The sequence below is a fragment of the Cheilinus undulatus genome, linkage group 9 (genome assembly GCF_018320785.1).
Source record: "Cheilinus undulatus linkage group 9, ASM1832078v1, whole genome shotgun sequence".
In the NCBI taxonomy this organism is placed as follows: Eukaryota; Metazoa; Chordata; class Actinopteri; order Labriformes; family Labridae; genus Cheilinus; species Cheilinus undulatus.
In genome coordinates, this window is record NC_054873.1 from 44,520,510 (window position 1) to 44,536,543 (window position 16,034).

A 16,034-nucleotide genomic window follows, 5' to 3' on the forward strand; every position below is an offset into this window, starting at 1 on the left:
CTTGCTGGGTTTTGTTGCCAGGACAGTTAGTAACTGAAGTCCCTTGTAAAGTTGTGTAGCTCTTTCTTGGCCTCCTCATAATTCATGTAGCAATTTCTATAAGCATGTTTGATTATCTACATCAGGGTTAAGGCTGACTGCCTTTGCTCTGCATGTAGTTGTTTTTGCACCAGTATGTTAGTGAACACACATTTTTAATGCAAATTATATAATTCTGTTATGGCAGCTGCCACAACTGGAAATATCCTATTACGACTGTAAAAATGTAGGTGCCCTCTGGCTTTGAAAACTTATGGGTTCTTTGAGGTAATGCAGGTACTCAACAAATAATATATAACAGGTTGAGTTATTTTTGGAATTAATCTAATATTCTCTGGGAAAAAATTCTCCGTCAACTTGATTTAAAAAATTAAAACAAAATTAATATCATCCATTGTATTTTTTAAATCAAATCATCGATAAAAAAGATTCTCAAATTTATAGCCAGCAGTTTACTTCAAAGGAAAAAATAGATTTTAAAGTTCAGCGTGTTAAGCTACTTATTAATTTCAGTATTATTGTGTGGGTATCTGCCTTACCATAAACTAATAAATAATTCTTACAATTCTTTCCTTAGCTCTACCTGATAACTCTCATTTGCCCTTCTTGTAGGACGGGGAAGCTACTGAGGAGGGCTGTGGTGCTGGTGGTATGTCCCATTCTGTGTTTCTACCTTTATTTCACTTATTTTAGAACATATACTGTGAAAACAGCTGTTTTTTAATCCTCTGGGGTTCAGTTTCATTTCTGTGTGTTTGCCTGGCCCGTTGTTTTGGGTTGAACTCTATATTTAATTTACTTCCGTATCTCTATGCATGTTTGAGCAGTGGTTTTTAGCTTGTGGGTCCTGAGGCTTGAGCAGTTGAGATGGTATAAATCAGTGCGTTGAGAACTATAGCCCCTGTATATGGGCACTTGCTCTACCAACTGAGCTAAGCCCCAGAGATGTAAAATATTCCATGCTTTTACCATTCAACATACAAATAGCTAGCTGCTCACTAACGTGTTTGCAAGGTCATCTGGAAACAATGTCCAATAGAAACAAGTTTACAGAGGTCTGGTTGACAATAGGGCCACCTTCTGTAGCAGAATCAGACATACTTTTTCTATAAATCCATTCTCTCCTGATGCCTGTATACTGTTAAGTCCAGTTAATAGCCTAATTGAGCATTAATGGTAGAACATTAGAACTGTGCATGCAAATGTACTTATGATGTACTTTCTTCATCTCTCTTCTCTGGTTTGCGTATAATTTTCCTAACTGTGTATCTGCTTGTGTCTTTTATAGCTCCGGTCAGCTGTGATGCATTCAAGAGCTGCCTGATGCGCATTCCTCACACCTCTGAGTGCCTAGGCAACATCAACGCATACTTCAAAGAGAACGGCATCTCTGCCCCCAAAATACCCCCCATGCCTGAGCTACCTAGACAACTTTCTGACGTTACCAAGCACTTACCCAGTCTCCCCTCTCTGCCCCCTGAATTGCGCCAAGAGTTGTCCCAGATACGACTCACACAGGTCCCCCGCAATATCGCCCAGACTCTAACAGAGCTCATGCCCAAGAACCCAGACGGTACAGTTGGCCCCTCTTTGTCCGATCTTTCTCAGAGCCTTTCAAACATCCCGCAGAAGATCTCCCAGGCCCAAACCAGAACGCAGCAGTACTTCAGCAACATACAGAACCGCCTTAACAGCCTTATGCCGCAAGATGCCTAAGAAACAGCAACAACAGCAAAAACAACAGCAAAACAAAAACCAGCAAGATGTTGAGCTGAACCAGCTCATCAGACATTCTCCTCTCCCTCCTCCTCATCATCCTCATCTTCGGTCCCGCTCCCCATCTCCATCCTCTCCAAATGGTAGTACTCTTGAGTTGCCTAATGTGCCATCCTACCCACGCCTTCCACCAATCGTTAGTCCCCCATCAAAGCAGCTCAACTCACCATCCCGCCAGCTTTCAGGTCTCTGTAACCCAGCTTTCTTCATTGAAGATGATTCAGATGTTCCAGCAATAAGACCTGCAGGTGAATCATTGTTTCTTTTGGGTTTATACCTGACTCATCCATACTAAGAAAAAGATCTCATATTCTATGTGATATCAGGATAAACTAGATCTTACTTTTTACTGGTAAAGCTGACGGCCCTTTTCCTCCCACAGTTCAAGAAAAAAATAGCTATTAGCCATTTAAGTTCAATACAACTTTGTTCACTTAGTTTCAAGTGAACTAAGATGCCATCTGGAGATAGCTGTAAGCTCTTTTTTTACTATATATGTTTAATTTTTACACGTTTTTATTCTCTGTCATTATTAATGAACTTGAATAAGCTCTGGTGTAAGGTGAATTACAGGAGGGAATAGAGCTGTAACTTCATCTCCTTATGAATTTTCCATTCATTCTACCTGATTTGGCGATTTAATTACTTCTGTGTTTGTTCAACAAACCAAAACCTCAGCACAATTTTAGCTCTTCTTTTATCCATCATCATTTTGTTCACTCCCTCTCTGTAGAAACTTCCAGCCTCAGCCTTCATCCAGCAGTCAACGTAGAGGATTTTGACTCAGACCATGAAAGAGGACAGGAAGGAGGAGCAGGGGCTCGAGGAGGTGGAGAGGAACAGTGTCATCTCCCCCAAATACTCACCCCCCAGGACCCCAAACATACAACCCTCACTGTCCCAGTGACCTCTTCAGGAGGTCGTCAGAGGTAAGAATCTAAGTAATCTTAGTTATTATTGGTTAATTCAGTGGAATGCTACTAAAACTGGAACATGTTTATTCTGTATTTTAAAAGGCTTATACTATTAGTGCTGATTTATTTTTAATTTTGCTTCAAATTTAATATTTTATGTAGAGGTTTTAGATGAACAACACAGGGGATGTAGAAATATTATCCAAGACTGAGTCTGGACAGAAAAAAAGATGATCTGGATGTGCAATTAATTTTTCATTCTCATCCTCTTCCCTAATGCTCATATCTACAGCAAAGGAGACAAAGAGTAAGCAACTTCATGGATGTATACATTGTAGTGTTTATTTTCTGTCAACAGTGATTCTTAGTTTCTAGTAAAACACTCTTTGTGCAGTAGAGCAAGACAGATGTAGGTTTTGCAAGACTAATACAAACACTATCTGAAGAAGAAAAAAAACTGACAAACTAGTATTACAGCTGATAGAGAGCATGAAAATAAAACTTTCATGTAGAATTTGCACCAGTTAGATTTAGCAGAGGCAATCAGAAGGCTTCCTCCTTAAAATAAAGTTTGTTTAAGAACGGTCTACTTTATGCATTCTCAACCAACTGCAGTTTGAATAATTGCTCAGAATTGAATATTTGTGACATGTCTTGAAGTAATGTCCGCAACTGAGGCCACTCTGCTGAACACATCACATAACTACCTAAATATCATATTTTTAACTAATTATTTGATTATGGAAAAATTTTCAGTTTGGACCTTACATAGAACAAAACATGTGACTGAGCAAAGAGACAAAACACATAGGCAACAAGGCTTCCCCCGGTTTATGCCACCATGATCTCCAGGGGAGGCAAATCTAGCCTCGAGTTGGGCTTAAAATCCTGTAGTGTGTGGACAGTCTCAGTCATTAAATATTCCATATTTGAGGGAGAGTCTTCACCTTTGCACATTGTTTAGTTTTGTCTGGTTCTACTGCCCTCTGCTGTGTAGTCACAGTTTGTAGAAACCTCAACATATTCTGCCTGTATTTCAGTGTCCTGCAAAAACCCTAGGTATTTAAAATGGGTCCTAAATCAAGACATTAGACAGACACAAGTTAAGCTGCAGTGAGTGTTTCTGCATTACACAGACAGTTTATGACAAATTATTATGGAGCTAAAACTGTCCTGAGGATGTTAAATGTTTTAGGGTTTTTTTGTAGCATGGCTTTGACAGTTTCATGTGCTTGTGGCTGCTGCGTGAAATTTTTCAAAGCAAAAGACAAAGGAAAGAATGAAAAGAATAAATGTCCTGCTGACATGTACAGTGTTGTGGGTAGTTATGTTTGCTTAATGCACAAGCTTCTTTTAGCAGTGTCCCAGTCTGCCTACATTCACCTCTAAACTTTATCTTTGTGTCTCTTCCAAATGAACTGCAGTGGTGGAAGACATCGAAGGACCATCTGGACAAACATGTAAGTCTATCCAGCCCTGACTCTTCTAGCATCCATACATTACTTTATACATAAAAGGTACTATAGGTCAGTATTACCTAGTGCAGTTCATTAATCTTAAAACTTTGCCATTGTCTTATTACAGTGCATCATCATCTTTAGAATTCATTCAGTTTGCATTCTTCTCAATCTTACATACACATTTGTGTTCACTCGTCCTTGTGCAAAATGTGTCATGTGATTTTTAGAATGCAACCTATATGGAACAATTTTGATTCAGTTTGTTTAAATGTTGGTTAAAGGTGTTAATATTTAAAGTACAGGAAAACCTGGTGATTTGAGTCTTGGCGGTGAAAAATTCTCTTAAGGTTTACCCAGTGATTTTTCTGTGTATATTAAACTTTAACAGTAGGAGGCTGCAGTCTCAAAGTGAAGATGATGATGAAGAAGGAAACACTCCTGTCAGAGCCTGGCCCAGCCAGTCCAGTCTGCACAGCACAGATGACATGTAAGCACTGTGTACACATGGGAAATCATATATACACATACACAAAAGTGTGAACATGTTATCTGGACATGTAATAATCTAAAAAGTGAGAAAAAGATAATAATGATGCAATTTTATGTGTGATCGTCCTAGCCTGAAAGAACGTCCTGCATCTTCAGCCAGTCAGACCAGCACAGTGGTCAACGAGCGTCTTCAGGAGCTGGTCAGAATGTTTAAAGAGAGAACTGAGAAGGCGAAGGAGAAACTCATTGACCCTGACAGCTCAGACGACGACAGCATTGTCCCCTGTTAGTCTCATTTATTTATTTGTTTCCCACACACATACAAACACAACAAGGCTGATATTGTCTTTTCTTCAGTCAACCAAATCTTCAATCCAGCAAAAATCAAACAAAAAACCCTTGAAAAATAAACAGGTGCATAGTGATATTGCATTGTAGCAAATGTCTAATTGCATATTTACTTCTGATTAGAAGAGAGTCTTTTCTGTAGGGGAAAAAAATCTTCCCTTTCAAGTAGTACTAACATATCAGATTGTCAGTTTTACTCAGGGTGTGTCATTAGTAACATTAATGTTTCTCTCACTGGCACATAGACAAAGCACTTTTTTTCCTCACAAACCAGTACCAGTTTTCCACACTTCATTTGTAGATCCAAATCTTGGTCAAGGGTGCAGCTGGACTTGATTGAGGTTCTTGAAGACATTTTGCCTCTCATCCCAAAGGCTTCTTCGGTTTTGAAGAGGAGAAGCAAAACATCTTCAAGAACTTCAATCAAGTCCAGTTGCCCCCTGACAAGAATTTGGGTAACAGTGAGTGAGAACCTAAACAGACATTAATTTGTGAAGTTTGACTCCAGTGAACCTCTTTCAAAATTGAGTCCTTTGATAAACACTGCATTCAGAAAGTATTCAGACCACCTTCACTTTTTCCAATTTTGTTATGTTGCAGTCTTGATGATACAATTGTTTTAATACTTTTTTTCTCTCATTGATCTACACTCAGTAACCCATAATGACAAAATGAAAACAGAATTTTAGAAACGTTTGCAGTGTATGAAAAATAAAATACTAATGCACTGTTGCTCCCAAAAATTAGACACTGAAGAACAGACCAAGGCATCTTCCCTTCTCTGACTTTTGACCTTCCTGTTTCATCTGGCTGCAGCTCCCCCTGAGGCTTCAGCTGCTCAGCCTGCTCCTGATGCTCAGATGGAGGGGGAAAAGGAGCAACAAGCAGGTCCATCAGCAGATGGAGAAGAAGAAGGAGGCAAAGGAGTGGAGGGTGGAGAGCAGTCTAATCAATGCTGCAAGGTCAAAGCCCCTCGCTGGATACGAGCCTGTTTGCACTACCGCTTCCCTGCCAGCATCGACCCTTTTACCAGTGAGAACCTAGTAGACTACTCTACCTGCCTGAAGAATGTACTTTACTTAAAGGTGTAATATGTTGAATTTTACACGCAAATGTCTAATGAGGTGGAGGCAGAGAACAAGAGGAATATCTGGAATGAAGAGCATATTGGGGTTTTACTTTGAAAAGCATACCAGAAGAGGAGGAGTTACTGTACTTTATATTCAGGCTCTGAACATACTGACAACCAAGATGCATACCAGGTGCAGTAAATCTGCATCAACACAGCGGTTTTTAATTTTCAGTGCCTTATTAAGTATGAACTGCTGTTCTTTGTCTCCAGATTGAACTACAGTCACATTCTCTTCATGAGTCTAGAATTAAACAGCCCACTTCAATGTTCACCATAAATATGAGCATGTTATGGTACAATACTGCCTCCTTCATCCCTTTGTCCCTCCCTCAACCTGTTATCTTGGTCTCTCCGTTAGACCTCATGTACGTGCTGTGGATGTTACTGGTCTCTCTGGCGTGGAACTGGAACGTGTGGTTCATTCCTGTACGCTGGGCTTTCCCTTACCAGACTCCAGGCAATATTTACTACTGGCTACTGACTGACTACCTGTGTGACCTCATTTACATACTTGACATCACCATCTTCCAGCCTCGCCTGCAGTTTGTCCGTGGAGGAGACATAGTGGTGAGTGGGACTCTGCCAGCATTTACTTAAACTGAAGAGCATCTCTTGAAAATATTTCAAACTGTGGGGATAAAGACTGCACATATAAGAAAAATAATATTTCATTGTAAATTAAAATTGTTAATGTAGCCATAAACAGTTTAAATCATGTGAAAAATATTAATTATTAACATACATTGCTTTCTTGATTTTATAGAGTGACAAAAAGGAGATGAGAAAGAATTACATGAAAACGAAACGATTTAAAGTAAGTAACTCATGATGATAGAAAGCTGATTGTTGTTTTTTTTTTATTTTACAAATTTATTGTTGAATGATGTATTGAAGGATTTCGTTTAGTTAGTTAATTTCATGTTTTTTCAGTTTGATGTGGCCAGCCTTGTACCCCTGGAAATCTTCTATTTTAAAACTGGTGTCAACCCTCTGCTACGGTTACCGAGGCTGCTGAAGGTGAGTTTTTTAGCTGTATTCATTTTTATTCACTTTGCAGCACAAAACAACTTCTTGTGGTGTGAGCATTGTGGCCATTAAAATCTCTTTTAGGCAGAAATTTAAATCAAACACTCAAGACCAAACAAAAATGCAATCCTAACATAAAAACACAGTATCAGTTTTTAATAAGTGTTTATTTCCAAACCTGCTGGTCCTATTTGACTGTGCTAATGCTTTATCTAAAGGCCGGCTCAGACTACACAAATTTTGACAGATTTTGGTCTAACTGTAACTTCGCACCTCAGCGTCAAACATCGGGCCAGATTTTGAGCGTAGGTATTTATAATTAACAACATATCACCCTGCGACCATGTCTAGTTTGACACCCTGAACTGACCTCAACAACATGAATCCTGACACCTACCAACAGGATAGCATTTGCTCCTATCTTTTCATCATCATTTACAACATTGGGTCCCAACCTGTCAACCTGGCTCTGTCTGCTTTGAGGTTGCCAAAATTAGATTAAAATCATAATTTAACACTCACGAATAGTTCATGCAAAGGTCTCTTGATAAGAAAACTGTGTGGGGCCATTTTATAGAGATTTGAACAATGAAAACTTTAAAATTTGATGTTAATTTTTCACATCCTTGTATCACCTTTTGTTTGTGTGGGTCCCGGGGGACCTCAGATTCTTTACCTTTTCTCCCTTTGGGGAGCTAATGTGTACATTTTAATTTAATTTCCTCACGTTATCACATGTATACCTGAGGTTCAATCTGAAGGAAAGCCAATCCATATTGTCCTTCTCTTGATGCATCCATAATAGTTATCCATAATCCATTATCAAATCCATAATTTGTTGTTTGTTTCTTTTATGAGCTAAAGACCGTTACATCACCCAGAGCACTTCTGTGATTAACACTCTTTGACTCACCCTGATGACCTGTGAACTCGCACACTTGTTATTCGGCCAGTCTCTCGGCCAAGACAGGACAGGATTTAAGTTGGATAAACTGACATGGTGCCTTAACCCTAATGACCTAAACAATGTTGTCTGAGCGAACTTTAAAGCGTGTTGTGCAAAGTGATATGGGGTTTGTCTATTTCTATTCTATTTATGATACACAATCTGGGCACAAAATGGAGTCAAACACAGTTAGATGAAGTCCCCTGAGCGTATAGTTTGGCCATACATGTTTTCCTTTTGGAATATTTGATGTCTGTTTTCTAGGTATCAATTCTTCATTTGCCAATACTTTTCTGCTCTTTATCAATACCTCTTTAGATCAACTCCTTCTTTGAGTTCAATGAGCGTCTGGAAGCAATCTTGACCAAAGCCTACATCTACAGGTCAGCTTCAACCTGATGTTTTATACAGTCCTCTACCCACACGTCTTATTCTCTCTCTGTCTCACTAGATTTGTCTGTAATGCAGTTTAAAAGACTGTGGTATTCTCCTTCTCTCAGGGTGATCCGCACCACCACTTACCTTCTTTACTGTCTCCACTGCAATGCCTGTCTTTACTACTGGGGCTCTGCCTTCACAGGACTTGGATCAACCAAGTGGGTTTACAACGGAGAGGGCAACAGGTCAGTGAAATAAACACTCACTCACAAATGATGGCTTATTTTTCTTAAAGATGAGTGATTGATTGCAGCAGTAAAAACATGTTAAGGTAAGACCAGGCTGCTCCCTGACAATGAAATATTTTCACCTCTTTGGTCACATATACTCTCCAAAGTACATCTCGCTTGGTATTCAGAAATTTATTTTGTGACTTTTTCTTCTTCTTTGGTGTATAAACATGGTCCTTCACGCTTATTTGAAGCCAATTTCTTATTCTGTCCCCTATTCTCTGCTCAGTTATATTCGCTGTTACTACTTTGCTGTAAAGACCCTGATCACCATTGGTGGTCTTCCAGACCCCACCACCCTGTTTGAGATTGTCTTTCAACTCATCAACTACTTTGTTGGAGTCTTTGCCTTCTCTATCATGATTGGACAGGTGAGTGAATGCACTGTGGGCTTTTGTCTTTTTCACAGTATGGATACCTAATAGTCAAAGCTCCAAAATGTTTTTATTACAAAAATAATTTGACTGATTTTACATTTTTGTGAAAATTTTTTGAAAATTATTATTATTATATGTGTGTATCAGATGCGTGATGTCGTTGGTGCAGCCACAGCTGGTCAGACCTACTACCGCACATGTATGGACAACACCATTAAATACATGTCCTCCTATCGCATCCCCAAAGATGTCCAGAACCGTGTTAAGACCTGGTATAACTACACCTGGCAATCACAAGGCATGCTGGGTAAGTAAAACACTGTTTTTGTCATGCACATCTTTCTCCTGACCTTTCAGTTTGACTTTAAGTCTTATTATCTGCCTTCCAGATGAACAGGAGCTGCTGACTCAGCTGCCAGACAAAATGCGCTTGGACATTGCCATAGATGTCAATTACTCCATTGTCAGCAAAGTACCACTTTTTCAGGTAGGAAGTCCCTGACTAAACATGAAAATCACACAACTCGGTGTTTGATAGAAGTTATTATTTCAAGAAACATAATGCATATTGTCAGAAATAGTTTTGTTCTCTCCTTTCACAGGGCTGTGACAGACAGATGATCTTTGACATGCTGAAAAGCCTTCGCTCTGTTGTCTACTTACCTGGGGATTATGTCTGTAAAAAGGTACTTCAGCAAACTGGCCTGTTTTTGAAGCTGTGTTTTCTTTCGTTTTGCTCCCTCCCTCTTATCTTCTGCCTTTGCCCTATTCATGTCTCACTTAGGGTGAGGTCGGTCGGGAGATGTACATCATAAAGGCAGGAGAGGTGCAGGTGGTTGGAGGACCAGATGGGAAGACAGTGTTTGTCACTCTTAGAGCAGGATCAGTCTTTGGAGAGATCAGGTGAGGAGATTTCAAGAGTTGGTAATAAATGAACTAATGTTACAAAATTTGATATGCATTAGTCCGTCATGACTTCTGATTCCTAAGATAAATATTTTAGAAAAAAAGGGTTATTTCTCAGGTTTGTTCCCATTCTTTTGCCCAATTTATTTTGCAAGAAAATTCCATAGTATTTCAGAAAAAAGTATCATGGTCCTTTGTTTTCCCCTAATCAAAATGTCAAACATGAAGAGAAATGTCCTTTTTAACCCCATTTTCTCTGATTGACAGTTTGCTTGCAGTAGGTGGGGGCAACAGGCGCACAGCAAACGTAATTGCCCATGGCTTTGCCAACCTCTTTATCCTGGACAAGAAAGACCTGAATGAGATCCTGGTCCACTACCCAGAGTCCAAGAAACTACTTCGCAAGAAAGCGAGGTGAAACATTTTTTGCACTGTAAAGGCCCTCTTACAGGATTAGTTTGTTTTGTTGGAAGTGTGGTATTATGAGGTGTCTGTCAATTGTAGATACAGTATATTAGCCACAGGAGATGTCTGACAGCTCAGCTCCTCTACTGAGAAACTTGCAAGAGTGCAGGCATGGAAGGTAGTCTGTAGATTGTAACAAACAGGTATATTTGCTTCAATAATTTTGCTTCAAAAAAACACAAATGTTCATTACATAGAAAAAAAATTCACAGTGCCTTACTTTGCTGCTAGCAAGCCCCTCATAACAAATATTATCTCAAAAGAGTACTCTTTGTTATATTATTTACAAAGACCCCACAATAATCCACCATGAGCTCAGCACTAACATTTACCACAGTTACACTGGCAAGGAAAATTTTCTCTTTAACAGACAGAAACTTCAAGTAGAACCAGACTTATGCTGGACAGCCCTCTCCCGGAAAGCCATCTGAGAAGAGAGAGCTCAGGAACTCCCAGGAAAATACATGAATAACAACTTTGATGGTACATTCAGATTCACAGTTAGGGCAGCCACACACTACAGGATTTTAAGCCCAATTTTAGGCAAGACTTGACCCCTCCTGACGATTGTGGGGGCGTATACCAACTGGAGCCTCGTCACAAACGATTATTTGTCTGAGTAGTCTGCATGTGTGTGATGTCGACATGATTAATTTACTGCTCCAAATTGCGCCGTAGCCTCCCAAACCCTTAATCATAAATATCAATCATGTTTGATACTTAGGGTTCTAGGTCATAGTGCCGCTGACAGAGTACCCACAACAACCAATGAGAGCGAGCACACCGGATAGCGTCACCAGATGGATCATGCATACTGTCACTGCTCATAACCATAATATAACTGTACCTTAATTCCAGCCAGGATTTCATCCTGAGTCTTTCCCTTGTTTGATGATTTTTGCTGCACCTGTAACGCATGCCAGGACAGCCTGTTGTGGAGAGACAGCAAGACGGTATCAACAGACATCCATGTTTGCTTGTTTTTATCTGAAGTCACATGGTTAGAGGCAGGTCAGAAGGTGTGTGGTCTTCAGTGATCTGACAATCTGGCTGGGTCGTCTAGTGTGTGCGTTCAGTGGATTAAAGATGAAAAATTGTTTGAAACTGTCCTCATGTCTGTGGTCACCCACGGTTTTAAAATCGTTTAAGATTTAAAAATCGTCTAGTGTGTGGCCGGCCTAAAACATGTATTAATATGAAATAAATGCATGCAGACAGACAAAGATGAGAAGTGAGAGACAAACAGACTGGAGCCCTGTGCACAGTGTCTAAAATCTAAACCTATAGCAGCATAACTAGGGATTAGTTCCAACCTGACCCAGCCCTTACTATAAGCTATAATATAATTGCTATCAGAAAGTACCTCACACAAAAACTAGCCACCCTTTTGGAGCCACTATGATAATTACCATAACTAGTGTTGTGTTGTTGTATTTTATCTGCCCTCTTTCTAGTTTAGAACATTTTATTCATGCATGTAATGAACACACAAGTTTAATGAAGGTTTACACTGTCTTAACCACAGGAAAATGCTTACAAAGGGAAAGAAACCTGAACCCAAAGAAGAGCCGAAGGATCCTCCCCAGGTGCCGCCAGCCCCTGCAAGGCCAGAGACACCAAAACTCCTAAGAGCAGCTCTGGAGATGACCGAGAGATCCTCTGGACTCAAAGGAGCCTTGGCTAAAGTCAAAGAGAAGACAAACAAGTCCAGTATCTCATTACAGGTAAACCAGACAAAACCTGAGCAAAACAAAGAATAATTGTATGCACAAGAAAGAGTTATTTATTCAGACAGTGCTTCTCTTCTCTTCTCTTCTTAAGCCCTCCATCTCCTCCTCCCTGCCTCCACCGTCTCCCACCTCGAGCTCCGGGCCAGACAGAGACAATGACACACCATCACCTATCTCCGCTGGCCCCACCAGGTTTAGATCTGCTTCCTTCTGCCACAATGACAACTCTGATTTAGCTCACTCTGCATCACAGGGCCACAGCGATGCAGAGTAAATGCTAACTATGGACTAAATGTAAAAGAGAGTTAATAGGTTTAAAGGGATCAAAGGTGGGAAAAGGACAAGAAGGTTGTTGTAATAACTCTCTACAGGACAATGAAGGAGGGAAAGCATGGAAAATTTTGACAGTTTTCAGGTCTGGATAACAGATCATGTACAGAGAGACAAAACTGGAGTGAAAATGGTAAAGTAACTGCTTTATGCCAAGGTGAAACTTCACGTTATAAGCACAACCACGGCCTCATTTGGTAGTCATAGAGTTTTGGGACATGTCAGCCTAGAAAATGGATTGTTTCATCCCATGTAGTATGTCATAGTAAATGACAACCAAAGCTATATCTGGGATGCCTCCCTGACAGAAAGTCTAACATGCTTAATATTTCTGTCTGCCTTCTATGATTTGCCCTGTCATGTCAGTGGCATTGACCAATGGGAGCACTGAGCACTCTGGATGCACTAAAGTGACAAATATAAACAAACAAAATGGTATAGTGAAGAAGAAAGATGAAGTTGGTTCTACAAGATGAAACTATAAGACAGAAGAAAAGTTTTTCTAAGTTCTTGCAACATCTCTGCCCCTGTGAAGAATCTTTGAGGGGAAGCCAGAACAGACTAAAAAAGGGAAAATAGCAGGTGTTCGTCTGCAACCTAGTTAGTAAATACTGTTGGCATTAGCATCAAACAAGCATATAATTGATCATAATACGTGGATAGGCTAACTAATAGAGTTTAGCACAGTAAATACAGTATGTTTGTTTACAGTCATCTCTCTGGGTGTTGTCCAGTCCTGCCTTTCTTCATTCTGTCATCATGTCTGTTTCATTGATTGGCCAAGTTCCATCTCTAATGCCTGTTGGTCGTCATAAATTTATAGCTCTTTGATCGCCTTTTCTGACTGTGACCATCGCAGCAGACAAAGATTGTGTAGTCTGACCACGGCATTAAAGGGGAAATAGATGCAAATTACCAGATGTACTTGGCTGATATTTAAAGAATGATGGAAGAAGGAGAGAATACAGGTAAATGGGCATGTTCACAAACTGCCATGGTTTGCTGTTAGTCTTTTCTGCTCAAGTTTGGATGTTTGCAGAATAGTCAACATAGTTCTGTATCTGCTTTTACTCGTTCTAACATTCTGTACACTGTAGTAGAAAAACCATCTGTTGTCAGTATGCTGTGCAGATGCATTGAACCTGTACTACTGTCTTAAGGGCTGTGTTTTACATGACAACAGCTACATCTTGTAGACATCACTGTCAGTTTTTAAGGGTAGATCGGTAAAAAGAACTAATTTGCACTCCCAATGCTTTCGAGTCTTTTTACACCCATTCACCATTTTATTTATTATTAGATCATCACATGGAGAGGTGAATGTGTGAAGGTTGTTTAGCCACTGCAAAGTCCAAGCCTGATTCTAATCTCCACCATGTCAACATCAGTTATTTCACTGCAATTACCATGTTTTGAATTATGTGAAAAAGAGAGCCATAATGATTAATTAAGTCATTTCTACAGTTCCTTTAAACTTTTTTCCAAACGTTCCAAAAATGTTTTTGCTGTTGTTGTCTGCCAACTGTTTACACATTACTTTAAAAAGTGCAGTTTGCCTTATATGTTTTTTCTTTGACCATATTGTGGTGTTGTGTTGGTGTGAGTAGCTTGTATTGCTAATGGTTTTATAATTTTTTTAAAAAGAAAAAAAATGTACAGTTCTAGATTGAAAAAATAGCATTTATACTTTCATCAGGATTTGATGCAGAAAATCAATGTTTCTATGTGTGTTTTCAGGATTCAATCTATGGCCATCATTTCTTTCATAATACCAAGCACAAACTTCACTTAGCCTTTAATTACCTCAAAAATAGATTTCACGTGGTTATCAATAAATGATCAACATCAACAAACACTTCAACATGTGCATGTAACACCACTACTTTCATATACATTTTACACACTATCACATTTTTATGCTTGCTTTGTACAAAATTGTTAATATATTTCATTTTAAAATGTAGATAAATCACTTTCAGGTAAAATAATCATTTTCTCTACAGTGTCATGAGGAGTACATGCAGTCTAATGATGTAAAATGTTTCATTTGTGCTGTAAATGTGTGTTAGAATGATATTTTTTGTATTGATTATTGATACAGCCTCAGAAGATAGGCGCACAAACCAGCTAACCATACTGCCAGACAATCTGTAGAAAGGATTATTGTGTGTGAGAGAGTGTGTGCGTGCGTGTGTTCAGAGAGGAGATGAGTGCTTTTAAAGGACTCAAAAATGTGTATTTATGTTTATAATATGGATTTTGTCACTGATGTAGCAGTCTTTTGTGAATTTTGTTAAATAAATGTTTTCAGCACATTCTGTTCAGAGTTCCTGACTCTTTATCGTGTCAGAATGAAAGAGCAGATAGATGTTATTTATACAGTCTAAAACTACAGCCTCCAGGCTGACTGCAGCATGTGATTTTTTAAAATCAGCCTTCATCAAACTAAAACTTAAATTGAATATGGCTCTAATTCAAACATGAAGCATATAGATTGACTGTACTATACCATTAACAAACATTTTGACAAGGACAGTTCATTGGCATGCCATCATGACTAAGACATTTGCAACAAAAATATTGATATCTTGATGATGAAATAAAACAGCTCAAATCGGGCTCCGTAGCTCTGCTATCTACTCCATTTCAGGATCCAGTTTACATAGAAAATTGCACAGATCGAAGCATTCGTTGTAGTCATCAGTGTTCAGTTGATGGAAGCCTGAAGTCTGCTCTACCGGCATGTTAGCGTGTATTTCAGTGTAGGTGTGTCCATAGGCGTAGCACGGGGGGATAAAGGGTACTGATTACCCAGGCCCTCAGTAGGGAGAGGCCCTTGGGAAGCCTGCAATAAAAGGTGTATTTTGATTTATTTTTTTCTTAGTTATTAGTGACATTATTAAATCAAAAGTGACTAAAGCAGTGATCTTCAATGCCTATTATAGCTGCCTTGTGCAGTTAAATGCCACTCATCTCCCATTTTGCCACTCTGTGATGCTTTTTCCCCATTTCAGTCACTTTTCACTCATTTTTTGCCACATTTTTGCCACTTTGGGATCATTTTTGCCACTATTTACTTATTTTTGGTCACTTACGACTCATATTTGCCACTTTCTGCCCTTTTTTGCCATTTTTCTCCCAGTGTTTGCTGCTTTAAGCCCATTTTTGACACTTTAATCCTGCTTTTTGCAATTACATTCCACTTTTTGACACTTTTTCCAACCTTTTTTTATGATTTTTGCCCAGTTTAGTCACTTTTCATTCATTTTTGCCATGTTTTTGTCACTTTGGGACCATTTTTGCCATCGTTAACTCATTTTTGGTCACTTCCCACCCACTGTTGCCACTTTCTGCCCTTTTATGTCACTTTTTCGTTCCATTTTTTTTCCACTTTAGCCCTTTTATGCCACTTTTTCTTCCTATTGTTG

General features: G+C 39.2%; 2 protein-coding genes across 2 annotated transcripts in view; both read left to right on the forward strand.

The window, feature by feature from the left end:
• The window catches only part of LOC121514833, a 27,144-nt gene extending 25,414 nt beyond the window's left edge, over positions 1–1,730 (forward strand). Inside the window, exons 23-25 of the mRNA XM_041795204.1 lie at positions 652–688; positions 1,328–1,612; positions 1,669–1,730. Coding sequence (XP_041651138.1) covers positions 652–688; positions 1,328–1,612; positions 1,669–1,730 — 384 coding nt within the window. The remainder of the gene's footprint in view (positions 1–651; positions 689–1,327; positions 1,613–1,668) is intronic.
• On the forward strand, positions 1,626–14,904 carry LOC121515483 (cyclic nucleotide-gated cation channel beta-1-like). The gene is made up of 19 exons (XM_041796279.1): positions 1,626–2,063; positions 2,549–2,744; positions 4,154–4,189; positions 4,578–4,676; positions 4,809–4,963; positions 5,843–6,058; positions 6,517–6,725; positions 6,922–6,972; positions 7,089–7,175; positions 8,449–8,513; positions 8,631–8,753; positions 9,028–9,169; positions 9,323–9,482; positions 9,565–9,662; positions 9,778–9,861; positions 9,960–10,078; positions 10,349–10,495; positions 12,072–12,270; positions 12,368–14,904. The coding sequence occupies exons 1-19, from the start codon at positions 1,748–1,750 to the stop codon at positions 12,548–12,550; spliced, it is 2,685 nt and encodes an 894-aa protein (XP_041652213.1). The 5' UTR covers positions 1,626–1,747; the 3' UTR covers positions 12,551–14,904.
• Positions 14,905–16,034: the final 1,130 nt, after the last annotated feature.

Excerpts from the sequence above, each read along its gene's own strand:
- LOC121515483 (XM_041796279.1), top strand. The coding sequence starts at position 1,748 with ATGCCTAAGAAACAGCAACAACAGCAAAAACAACAGCAAAACAAAAAC. Across the intron at positions 2,064-2,548 it reads TCCAGCAATAAGACCTGCAG|AAACTTCCAGCCTCAGCCTT; the intron begins GTGAATCATTGT and ends CCCTCTCTGTAG. Across the intron at positions 12,271-12,367 it reads AGTCCAGTATCTCATTACAG|CCCTCCATCTCCTCCTCCCT; the intron begins GTAAACCAGACA and ends TCTCTTCTTAAG.